We start from the raw sequence: 12,628 nt of genomic DNA on the forward strand, positions 1-12,628 counted from the left end.
GCCCGCAGAGCCGAATCTCTTATACCATTCGACTCAGTTCGGCGAGATCGGAAAAAAAAGTCTCTGAGCGTGTATCTTTTTTTTACTTGGTGATAAAGCTTTTACGCCGACCCGGCACACGTTCAGTAGTTAGACCATACTACCGATTTCGTCCATCATGTGCCAGAGTGAGGGACTCTGAACAGAGAAGATAACTCTCTATTCCTCTAAACTCCACCAAGAAGTCCGACATTTGCCTGATCCCCCGGATTCCATTTGAAATGACTACTTTGGGGGGAGGCGTGTTAATGCACTTCACTTGATTCCAGGTCTAGCTGGTCGTGCTAGATTTCGCTTGTCTCGTAACCGCCATATCAGTCCTGCACGGCATGATATTCTACATGCCTTCCTCTCTACGTTGACCAGTTGGATGCCGTGGTCGATCTGGCGATTCCGGTTGGAGGGTGGCTTCCGGTTCACTGGTGCCCCAACGACCAGGGTCTCCTGCAACCGTTGACGGACACGTTTTTCTTCCTTAGATGCAGTCCGGCAGAATGCCGAGGTTAGTCCAGCGATTCCCGGTGGAGGATTGCGTCCGGTTCACTGGCGCCCCGATGATTCAAGCCGGCGATTCGCTACGGACTACTCGGAATAGTCCCCGACGGTGGATCTTTCCTACTCCGACGAAAAGTTCCCCGGCAGTGGAAGATCTTCCGAAACCGATACGAACTGCGATTCGGGGTGGAGTGACTTCCAGTTGTCAGGCGCCCCGACGAGCATCTGCCGGCGCTACTTCCCGATCTATTCGAATTAGTCCCCGGCGGGGGCCTAGTCTACTCCGACGGAGAAATTTCCCGACGTTGAAATTTCTCTCGAAATCGTTATCTCGATGCTGGTCGGTTAGGTGCCGAGGTCAGTCTTGCGATTCCAAGAAGTCAAGGTTCCGACAGCATAAGTCATTAAGTGACTTTACGCTTGTCTGGACATGCCGCAGACTCGCATTTAATGCCAAAAGATCCTGACTCCTGCGTTGCAGAAGAAAAAGAGCTAAGTAGCCGGAAAACTCTAAGCTTGCTCATATGACCCTACTCCGCGCTTTTTTCTAAACTTTTTTACTTCAAATCCTTGCTTTTCCTTGAGTACTATGGCTCTTAATATTGAAAAATATTTCACACCTTATGTGTTTTTTTTATGCGGATTTTCAAAGTTACGCGGTTTTTTTTTATGCGGATTCTCAAAGTTATGCGGTTTTTTTTTATGCGGATTTTTTTTATGCGGTACGTATCCCCCGCATAAAAAAAACTTCAGTGTATATATATATATCAAGTCACCGCATTCGACTGGTTCTGCTTCTGTATACCATTTCGATCTTTGATTGAGTGTAGGAATATATTCCGCAATCCACCTCTTCCAGAAGCTATCTGCTAATAGTTGTGACCGCTTATAGTTGTCCCGGAGTGATGCAGCTTCGCTGGTTGGTCCCGTAGTTTGTCCTCCATCATAGGCCGTTACCACTCGCAAAAAGTGGTTGGGTGTAAGTGCCTCCATCGATCCTGATTCCAGGGACAAATAAGTCAGCGGACGCGTATTGATGAGATCCTCCGCTTCGGCCAAGCTAGTCAGCAACACTTCGTCGGTTAGCTTCTTCCCATCGTCGAATGCCTTCAATGCTTCTTTTACTGACCTTACAAGTCTTTCCCACACCCCGCCCATATGTGGTGCTGAGGGTGGGTTAAAATTCCATCTTGTTCGACCATCGGTAAACGTTTCTTCACAATCTGCATTCACTCGTTCTACCTCTTTACTCGCGCCATGAAAGTTTGTACCGTTATCGCTAAAGAATTCGATCGGCATCCCTCTACGGCACGCAAATCTCCTGATAGCCATTATACAGGATTGAGTTTTCAAACTATGCACCACTTCGAGGTGAACGGCACGCGTTGTTAAACACGTAAAGAGAGAAACCCAGCGTTTTTCATTGCGACGACCTACTGTTACTGTCACTGGTCCGAAATAATCAACGCTCGTGTAACTGAATGGTCGACGGTGAAGAGTTACACGTTGGACCGGAAGGGGTGCCATTCTGGGTATAGCTGGTTGACTTTTAGCCACTTTACACCTTACACAAGCCCTCATCACTCGCTTTAAAGCAGCGCGCAAACAAGGAATGACGAATCGTTGCCTAAGTTCGTTTACCGCTGTTTCCATGTATGCATGACCCAACTTCTGATGATAGAAAGCTAGAAGTTTACTCGTCACTGGATGATCCTTTGGCAGGATGATAGGGAATTGAATTTCGAAAGGAACCATAGTGGCGCGCTCTGCTCTACCTTCCATTCGCAATACCTTCTGTTCGTCTAGGAACGGGGATAGCTTATAGAGTTGACTGTTTTTGTCAAGTGGTACCCACTCTTCTTGCGGACGTTCCTGATTTTTTAGTAGTATTCTAACCTCGTCTGGGAAACAATCTGCCTGTACCGTACGCCACAAATGCGTTTCTGACTTTTGATATCCTTCTCTTCTCAGCGAGGCAGGGATAGCTGGTACAAGCCTTTTTACCAGTCCTTTTGTCCTATTTGAGAGGGGAAGCGCTTCGATGGCCTGACCTTTCACTCTTCTACGACAATTGGAGATGAATCGAAACAGATAAGCGACTGCTCTCACCATCACCGTCCAGCGAGAGAATCGACGTGGATCTATCATAGACTCTGGAACGAAGATTCCGTGGAAAAGAACAGCAGCACGCATCTCCTCTATTGTTTCGGGTTCTACTTTCTTATGGTTTGGCCAAGCCTCCTTCAGTTGGTAGAGATAGTCAGGTGCACGAACTCATGGTTCATCCGATCGCCAGCTATGGTTTCTGTCCCACTTCGTAACCATGTCTGCTACGTTTAATTTCGAGGGCACATGGCGCCACTCGCAAAGCTTAGTGAGACTGTGAATCTCTCCAACCCGAAAGGCGACAAATTGTTTGTATTTGCGTTGGTCGGATTGTATCCAAGAATGTACAACCTGTGAATCCGACCAAATGAACCGCTCCGATATTACCAAAGTGTGGTTCTCGTGTACGAAGTTCATTAGTCTTGCTCCTAACAGTGCTGCCATCAGCTCCAATCGAGGTATCGATAACAATTTCAATGGTGCGACCTTTGACTTGGCCATTACTAAAGAGCAGATGGGTCCAGATGTAGACATAATCCGGAAATAAGCGACGGCTCCGTATGCATTTTGGCTTGCATCTACAAAAACGTGCAGCTGTAGAGTCGTATAGTCCAAATTGAGTTCACCTTGAAAGTAATATCGTGGGATCCGTATTTCCTCCACTTCTTGCAACCTACTGACCCAGCATCTCCATTTTTTCACCGCATCATCATTTATTTCGTCATCCCACTCACAGCCAGTACGCCACAAGTCCTGTAGCAAAATTCGGCCAAAGATTGTAAATGGGATCAAGAAACCTTGGGGATCAAACAGGCTCATCACACAGCTTGCTACCATCCTTTTCGTCGGCCGTTGTTCACCGTTCAGATATCGTAACAAATCATCTCTCATTCTGCCCGAGAATGTAAATGCGTCGGTGCCAGTGTTCCATACGATGCCCAGAACCCGTTCGTAACCCGTCGTTTTATTTTGGTTGAAGTGTACATGTTGGTCCATCGTCGTTTCACCTAACGCGCTGATAACTTCAATGGAGCTAGACATCCAATTGCGGATCTCAAAACCAGCTTTTGAATGAATAAATCTGACCTCGTTTGCACGCCGTATAGCGTCGTCAATCGTCGATGCACTGTCGAAATAATCATCGACGTAATGATTCTCCACAATTGCTTTCGCTGCCTCAGGGAACTGCTCCGCAAACTCAGCCGCATTCTTATTTTTAATAAATTGCGCAGCACACGGGGAGCAAGTCGCCCCGAACGTGGCGACGTCCATAATGTAGACGTCCGGTTCAGCCGCTGGATCATTCCGGAAAAGGAATCTTTGAGCAGATGTATCCTCTTTCCGTACACGCAACTGGTGATACATCTCTTTGATATCCCCACCGAATCCGACCGCAAACTCTCGAAATCGACATAGAACTGTGGGAAGGGGTGTGAGCATGTCTGGACCCTTGAGCAATTTGGAATTTAATGAAACGCCAGATACGGTGGCAGCCGCGTCCCAAACCAAGCGTACCTTTTCCGGTTTCTTAGGGTTCAATACGATATTCAAAGGCAAATACCAGACTTTGTTCCGATCGTGTATGGCTAGCTCTTTTGGTGTGGCCTTATGAGCGTAACCTTTTTGCTGGTATTCCACTATCTGTTGTCGAACGTTTTCATATAATGCCTCATTCTTCAACAGTTTCCTTTCGAGACATTTCAACCTGCTGAATGCCATTCTGTAGCTATCAGGAAAGCTAGGGTCATCAACCTTCCATAACAATCCTGTCGCGAATTTGTTCCCATTTCGTACTGTAGTCTTCTCTAAAATTGCTCTTGCTCTAATGTCCTCATCTCACTCTGGAAGTAGGGCCAGTGAAATGCCTGTTTCGTCGAGAGCATATTGGCTTCTCAGAAGGTCATGAAGATTTTGATTTGACACGCTGTAACAAGCGTGATGACCAACGAAACTAACGTCCGATACACCTTTTCCGTGGGGGCCATAAATCGTCCAACCAAGCTTAGACATAACAGCAATAGGCTCCCCAGCATCACCAATGCGTGTCTCGAGCGGAGCGTACAAATGTAGGTCCTTTAGACCGATAAGAATTTTTGGAATTCCTCGATAACCAGTCACGGGTAAGTCATGCAGATGCCCATACTGCCTAACTACATCCGCGAAATGAATTGTTTGCTCTGGGAGCTTCAGCTCGTTCACCGTGTGGGCGTTTTTTATGTGAAATCTAGTTGACGAACCTCTCGCCGAAATCGACAGATCCACATTCTGTGATTCCTTTTCTAGTCTTGAAACACCCGCTGTCCACAGAATACGCAGAGGTTGAACGGTTCCTCGCACGTTCAAGTAATTAGCGATAGACCTATCCACCAACGTATACGAAGCTCCTTCGTCTAGAAAGGCAATTATCTCAATCGATTTGCCTCCGTTGTGTAGCGTGACGAGAACCATCCTGAAAATCACCGGTTGCGTTGCGCGAACATCGTGAGTGTTGCAGTTTGTAAATGCTTCAGGATTATCCGTATGTAAAAGAGTATTGTGTCGTTCTTTACAGTTGCCCACGTTGCACTTGAAGTTCAATTTACAGCGGGCTGAATCGTGCTTATTCAGACACAGTCTGCATAGCTGTAATTTTTTCACTGTTTCTAATCGTTCCTCCACTTTCAACTTACGAAATTCCTCACAATTGCGAAGGCGGTGATCAGTGCGACTACAAAGTTTGCATGGTTTCTTGTTGTTCGTGTATCCGCTATTTTCCCCAATGCTATGCGTATGCAAGTAACCCTTGTCTTCCTTGGACCGCACTATCGGTTTATTTGTTCGAAACTGCAACTGTGGTTCCACAAACAGTGTCGCTTCGCTTGCTGCGGATACAATGTCCGAAAGAAAATCAGCTAATGTACGTAAGGTGACGTTTTGTTGCTGTCTCTTGAAACGAATCCAATCAAGCTTTGAACCGGAAGGGAGTTTCTCGACCAATTCTCTTATTAACATTGGATTCACTAAATGGTCGTTCATATGGGTGGCCTCTAAATGGTCGACAAACTGCTGAACCAAAATGCCAAAATTTATAAACGTTTCCAGCCGATCCGACCTCGGAGGATCTGCTTTCCGAACTTTACTCAAAAGCGTGTTCAGCAGTTGTTCCGGTCTCCCGTACAATAACCGAAGCGTTTCTATCACCATCGGCACTGAATCTGGCAGCAACAAACGACTACGTACAGCCTCCAAAGCTGATCCTTTTAAACATTCCTGGAGTCTAGCTAGATTTTCCACATTCGAAAAGCCACACGCTTGATTCGACGTCTCAAAACTACTCACGAACATGGGCCATTCCTCGCATCGCCCTGTGAAGATAGGAAGTTTCCTGGCCAAAAATTGTCGAGCTGATAACTGAGCTTTCGTCGGCCCGATCGTGTGTGTGACATTTTCTATTTTCTCGCCTTCCTGCTCCTCTTCGTGTTCCGACGAGCTGGTTTCATCATTGTTGTCCATTCCCTCTTCATGTAGATGGCTGATACTACCAGGGTTATTGAACGAAGTTAGTGGGTTTCGTAACGGTGTTTCTGTGTTCGGCGTCGAGTTCTTCGGGTAAGCTCCGCGGGGGTCAGCCGTAGCTGCTGCGCACGAACAGTTGACCTTCATCGAGGGTTTGCTTCGTCCTTTGCGTGTATCAGGGTTCAGATGACAAAGTTTAGCGGCTCCTTTCACTTTTAATGCCTTAAATTTAGCATCAAACTCATCGCGCATGCTCTGCTGTTGAATCTGAAGAGCTTTTTCAATAGCTAATTGCTCATCCAACTGCTGTTTTTCGAACGTCAGCTGCATTTGCATTCTCTCCTTTTCTGCTTCCTGTTTCATAAGGTGTAGGTTTTTCTGCAGCTCTAGACGTTTTGCAAATACAGCTCGCTCAATTGCAATCTTCTGCTCTTCAAGCTTTGCCTCCTCTTCTAGCTCCTTCAAGCTCTCTTGGAGACCGCCGAGTTGATTTTCAGTGGACTGAACCGTAGTAACCGCGGTGAGGGTGATCTGGTTCTCTTTGATCGAAACACAGGTGGGGCAACACCAGGAGTTATCTTTCACCTCCGGCCCTGCGTCGACACATTCATAGTGGAAGAATCGCTGACAATGATCACAAAACGGTAAATCCTCATCTTGCTGCACTGTTGCATTGCAGGTTCCGCAGCAATAACCAGTCTTGTTGAGGTTATGTCCGATTTTATTCATTTTAAAGTTTTGTTCGGACCTCTAGTTCGGACAACTAAATTTTAATAGCAGCTTTTTCTGTGTTAGCAGTTTTAAACTATAAACAAATTCATTTTATTAAACGGAGATCTGATTGAATTTATCCATTTTCACTTACATGAATAGTTTTCCTTTTGACACCTTTTCCTCGATACTAGCTATGCGTGGTGGCACTTGGACTGCCACTATTAATAATAATATAATTGAATGACATTAAATATGTAAAGACGTTTTGTATTCAACTTACATAACCGTTGCTTAGACAATTCAATTAATAATCGGCTTTAGTTTTGTCTTATTGACCATTCCACGCGGTAAGCTAAGAAATGCTGATCATAGGAGAATTCAATTATATTCCTGGCTTTGAAAAGATTTAAAGTCTACTTACAGATACGATGGATCGATCAATAGATATAATTTAACTAGATTAATATTAATAATTTGAATGCTATATACTCGAAATTTCACCGCAAATTATGGATAACCGTCCTAGTCACAACGAGACACTAGCTATCTTTTACCAAATTCGACTGTGGTTCTTTAAATCTCACTCTCCACTGTCATTCGTTTGGGGCCTGACTTTCCGGGTAGGTAAGAGTACATTCAATGTCTGCCTAGTACTGCATTATTAGCAATAGGGTCGATCGACGTGTGCCCAACGGTGCTTACACACAGGATAAACTTGAAAGTGGATTAGCTACCTTTGCTTTACTGCACTGCATTGCACGGACTGAAAAGCACATGCTCTGAGAGTCACTGTGCGAATGAAGTAATCTCTTTTCGATATATCGTATTGTTCTTGGAATATCATGTTTCACTGGAATCAAGAAACACGCAATAATAAAATCATGCTCATACCCTTTGATACAATAAAACATAAGTAACACTCCTGATGATCGACTTGAAGTTGAAATTTCATTTTTATAAACTGAACATTTTCGAATGAATTCAACAAATAATAAATCTATCATAATTTCAGGGCAGCCGGCTGCCCAGAGTAATGAACGAAAGAGCATAGATCGTACCACTTATTAAGTTGAATCTATATTTGTGTAACTCTTTACTGCATCCCACGATTTTACAAAATCTCTTTCCCGTGGGTTAGAACACTCGAAACGTGCGCAATGAGGATGGTTAGCTAGCTTCCTAGTCTCCATTCGCTGCTTCTTTGTCCAATTTCGCTTGTTTCCGAGCATCCGGAATCCGGTGCTAGCTTAGTCCTGGTTTTAAGTTAGTGTTGGATTCTGATGAGTTAAAGTCGAAACGCAAATTGCATAACAAATTTAGTTAGAGGTTTTCTCTTTTCTCCATGACTTTCACCAAAACGTTTCTGTTTAGGGAGCAGCATAGTGCTACTGTCCATTAATTTATTTAAAGTGCTTACATGCTCAGAAAATAAGCCGATTATTTAAGATATTATATACACTGCGTCATAATTTCCTCGAAAGGCGGAATAACACTGCTCTTGCAATCATAATTGGCAAGGCAAGATCCGAACTTTTCTTCCTCAGCGTTGTGTTCTACAATTTAATGCATCCTAAGTTTAAGTTTTTGAAGCTGTAGCTACATACTGCACCGATGTAGCATCATTCAAACCTGCTCAACCAAACCTGACATAATCTTCCACTTTTCCCCCATTCCGATTGCAGCTACCAGAGAGCCATGCAGAAGACCAATCGCTTTCTGGAGATGATGTCCTACTTTGGGCTCCGTCAGTGGACCATTCGCAATGGGAACGTACGTCGCATGCGAACGTTGCTGTCGCGGGAAGAAACGCGGCTGCTGGAATTCGACATGGCAGCTATCGATTGGAACGAATATTTTGGAAGCTACATTCCCGGCATCCGGCGTTATTGGTTTGGTGAATGCACTGTGCAGGGAGATCGCAGGGTACCGGCTGCTAACCGCAGGTTGGTATCGCGTTAAGCATTCGTTCCGCTTAGTGAATGTTTAACATTCCGGCCTAATTTTTAGCAGCTGACAAGAATTTTTATATGAATCTGCCTCTTAGATTCTGCCCGTCACATATATTTTGCAAGGCAAATCTCGTCATTATCATATTGCTGAACGCGGGGTAAACTCAAGCTTTCATTTTTTGGTTTTCCTTTCTTTCGTAGATTTCGCTATATGCAGCGGCTGTTCCATCGTCTCGTTTGGATCTGGATTTGGGTGCGGCTTACGCGGTTGACATCTAAATTCGTGCTGCACAATCTGTTTGCTATTCTGATTGCGTAGCTCCCAGCAGCGCGCAATGAAGCTACACTTTTCACGATATTCAAATCCGTCGGTGTTTACCTGTAGCAGGTAATTGTGGGACGACACTACAATTGGGAACTGTTTTGCAAACGGACGGTTGTGTATCTCCGTAGGTGTGATGAATGTTAAATTCAATAAAATACTGGAATGTCGAAAAAATGTTTTTGATTTTATAATATTAAACTTTTCTTAAGTTGGATTAACTGGTTCATTAAATAAAAAATAAACTTGCTCTTAGCTATTGCATAAATTGATAGAGAACGTTAATATTGACCTCGTCGAAGATTATTTTATTCGTCATTTCAAAATAGTACACAAAAGTTCGATTACGTATCATTCTCTTTCCATCGCAGCATTTCGTCACGAACCTCCAAATACCTCCCCCTGGTAATTACGTAGCTTGACGGTAATTCTTCCTCCCCCTTGTCACGGTTAAATAAAAATAAAAATAAAAAACGATGTTAGTTATTCCCCTTTAAAAAAGCTACGTAGCATGACATGACCCCCTACCCCCTTGTCGTCACACATCATCACAAAATACAATACTCCCCCCTCCCCCATATAATGCTACGTCATTTATGGATGATCCCTAATAGCATTTAATTCTAATGATGGACTGACGTGCCAGTTTCATGCATATGGCATACAAGTTGCATGGGTTTTTTTTACGATGGAAAATACATTGACGTACGAATGGTGACGCAGCCATTAATACCGACTAAACTCCATTGAGCTCCGCCATCGTTCCCCCCAGGGACTACCTCTCGGAATTACTTCTGGGGGGATGGCTGTACTTGATGTACTCATTCACTCTCGCTCACGCGTTCATACGTCCTGTATGAGGATTACTTGGGTGCTCTCTCTGTCACACCTTGATTCACTCTCTAACACTTCACATGAGGCTTACTTTTGTGCTCACCTTTTTCGTTCCTTGCGAGGCTGACTTGTGTGCTCACCTTTTTCATACCTTGCTAGGCTTACTTTTGTGCTAGCCTCTAACATACCATGTGAGGCTGACTTGGATGCTCACCCTATCACCTGGTTCACTCTCAATCGTACCACTCTATTACACCTCTGTCGCTCCCCCTGGCATCCCATGTGGGACATTTTTCTTAGGCTCCCCTTCTGACATACCATGTGAGGCTTACTTGGGTACTTACCGTTCTCGTACCTTGTGAGGCTTACTTTTGTGCTCACCTAACATACCGTGTGAGACTGACTTGGATGCTCACCCTTCAGCTCCTCTGCCACGCGGTATCAATAGCGAAGGTCCAACATACTACGCTACGACCCTCCCATCTTGGCATGAGGCAGTCCACATATACGCCTATACACTCACTCTTCTGCCTTCCTTCGGGGTGGCTGGGTTTACCCCTTACGCGGTTGCCAAACCTCAGCATGAACAGACTGTCGCATTCCTTGCGAATCATTTCTCTGCAACCGCCGGCCAAAACGTCTTGACCCACCAACAGTGCTCGAAAAACTGCCTAATAATCGCGTGCCTACTTTCTTTGCCACATTCAATACACTCACACTTGCTCACAAAACCGTAGGATTTACTATTCCCTTCTCTCATTTCCAACTCTCCCAACTAAAAACATATACGTCGACAAAGCTTTCGCTCAGTTGACAATATAAAGCACGCCACCACTCCACCAGTCTCGCATCCATCAATCTTTATTTTTCTCTCGGTTTCTCCCTCTCGTTTCCCATAAGATTTCAAACCGTCAGCCACACACTCTTACTCACGGGACAGCTCGCTTAGGTAAATATGTTCAACTGCAACCCACACCGTCGCACACCTATCGCTCTGTCGTTTTATCGCTCAGTTTCTCCCTCTCGTTTCCAAAGCTTCGAAATTACGCTTTATAAAGCACACACATTACAACGGGACAACGTCTTGAAGTTCTATTCTGGTGGCATCTTCGTACTTTATGCTCGAATCGTGTCGTTTACAAATAATAGAGATGACTATTTTCTTTTTTTTTGCCAGCCATATTAAATGAAAATATATTTTTGTATGCTCAATTTATATATTTTTTCTATGCAGGTCTTATCTACTACACAGACCATTCACTCACTTTTCTGCGCTCGGCCTTTTTCGCTCCAACTAACCAATCACTAGTTAGTCGTGCCCGTCGTCTGTTGCTCGGTGCGCCAAATTACCTGTAGCCTACAGGCAATCTGGGTGGTTGCAGTCGAGACTGCGTTCCACTTCTCCACCGATTGACACATCCGCTGAATAAGGATATCAGGGGATGTGTCCCAGCCGCAGACGTCAAGCATTGCTCTTCTTTCGACGTCGAAACGAGGACATGCGAACAGTATGTGTTCGGCAGTTTCGTCTACACGTGGGCAGTCAGGGCAGGCGGGGACCGCGTGCCCGAACCTGTCGAGGTACTGTCGGAAGCAGCCATGGCCCGACAGGAATTGTGTCAGATGAAAGTGAACTTCCCCATGGGGTCTGCTCACGCAGCTCGATATGTTAGGTATAAGCCGGTGGGTCCACCTACCTTTCGAGGAGTTATCCCACTCAAGCTACCATCTGGCGACCGAGGCCACTCTGGTGCGCTCGCGGGCTCCTCTATTTACACGTAGCTCGAAGCACTCCTCATCTTCCCGGATGACCAGCCCGGCTGGCATCATGCTCGCTATCACGCAGGATGCATTGTGTGATACCGTGCGGTAGGCAGCTATCACTCTGAGGCACATGAAGCGGTAGGTGCTCTCCAGTTTCTGTAGGTAACTGGTTACCCTCAGTGCTCTTGATCATGACGGGCCGCCGTACCTGAGGATAGATACGGCAACGCCTGCCAGTAGTCTACGTCTACTGGCGCACATCTTTGAGCTGTTGGACATCATCCTCGATAGTACCGCAACAGCCGTCGACGCTCTCTTGCATGTATAGTCGACGTGGCTGCCGAAGGTCAGCTTGTCGTCTATAATGACTTCGAGAGACCTCAGACTCCACTGTGATCACGACTTCTCCCACATGGATAACTGCATGTTGTGCCGACTTGCGGTTGTTGATGATAACCATCTCCGTCTTATGCTGAGCGAGTTCCAGGCCTCTCGCGCTCCTCCATTTCGCCACCGTGTTGATCGCGTGTTCTGCGGTTAGTTCTACCTCGGCGATTGACTCCTCGTAGACCTCCAAGGTTACGTCGTCGACAAAGCTGACGATCTTGGTCTCAGGAGGGAACTTTCGTCTCAGAACCCCGTCATACATGAGGTCCCATAATACCGGGCCTAGGATCGAGCCCTGCGGGACTCCGGCGGTAATAGGAACCCTTTTCTGACCGGCATCGGTCTCGTATAGCAGTACGTGGTTCTGGAAGTAACTTTCCAGGATCCGGTACAGACCCACCGGTAGGCTAAGCCGGTGTAACGAGAGCGCGATGGCATCCCAGCTTGCGCTGTTGAATGCGTTCTTCACGTCAAGTGTCACTAACGCACAGTATTGAATGCCTCGCCTTTTCCGTTGGATCGC

General features: G+C 45.7%; 1 protein-coding gene across 1 annotated transcript in view; it reads left to right on the top strand.

Annotated features, from left to right (window-relative positions):
- Positions 1-9,276, top strand: part of LOC131687039 (fatty acyl-CoA reductase wat-like) — an 87,939-nt gene extending 78,663 nt beyond the window's left edge. Inside the window, exons 6-7 of the mRNA XM_058971074.1 lie at positions 8,532-8,792; positions 9,000-9,276. Coding sequence (XP_058827057.1) covers positions 8,532-8,792; positions 9,000-9,117 — 379 coding nt within the window. The 3' untranslated portion in view covers positions 9,118-9,276. The remainder of the gene's footprint in view (positions 1-8,531; positions 8,793-8,999) is intronic.
- Positions 9,277-12,628: the final 3,352 nt, after the last annotated feature.

This window comes from Topomyia yanbarensis, chromosome 3 (assembly GCF_030247195.1).
Source record: "Topomyia yanbarensis strain Yona2022 chromosome 3, ASM3024719v1, whole genome shotgun sequence".
Taxonomy (NCBI): domain Eukaryota; kingdom Metazoa; phylum Arthropoda; class Insecta; order Diptera; family Culicidae; genus Topomyia; species Topomyia yanbarensis.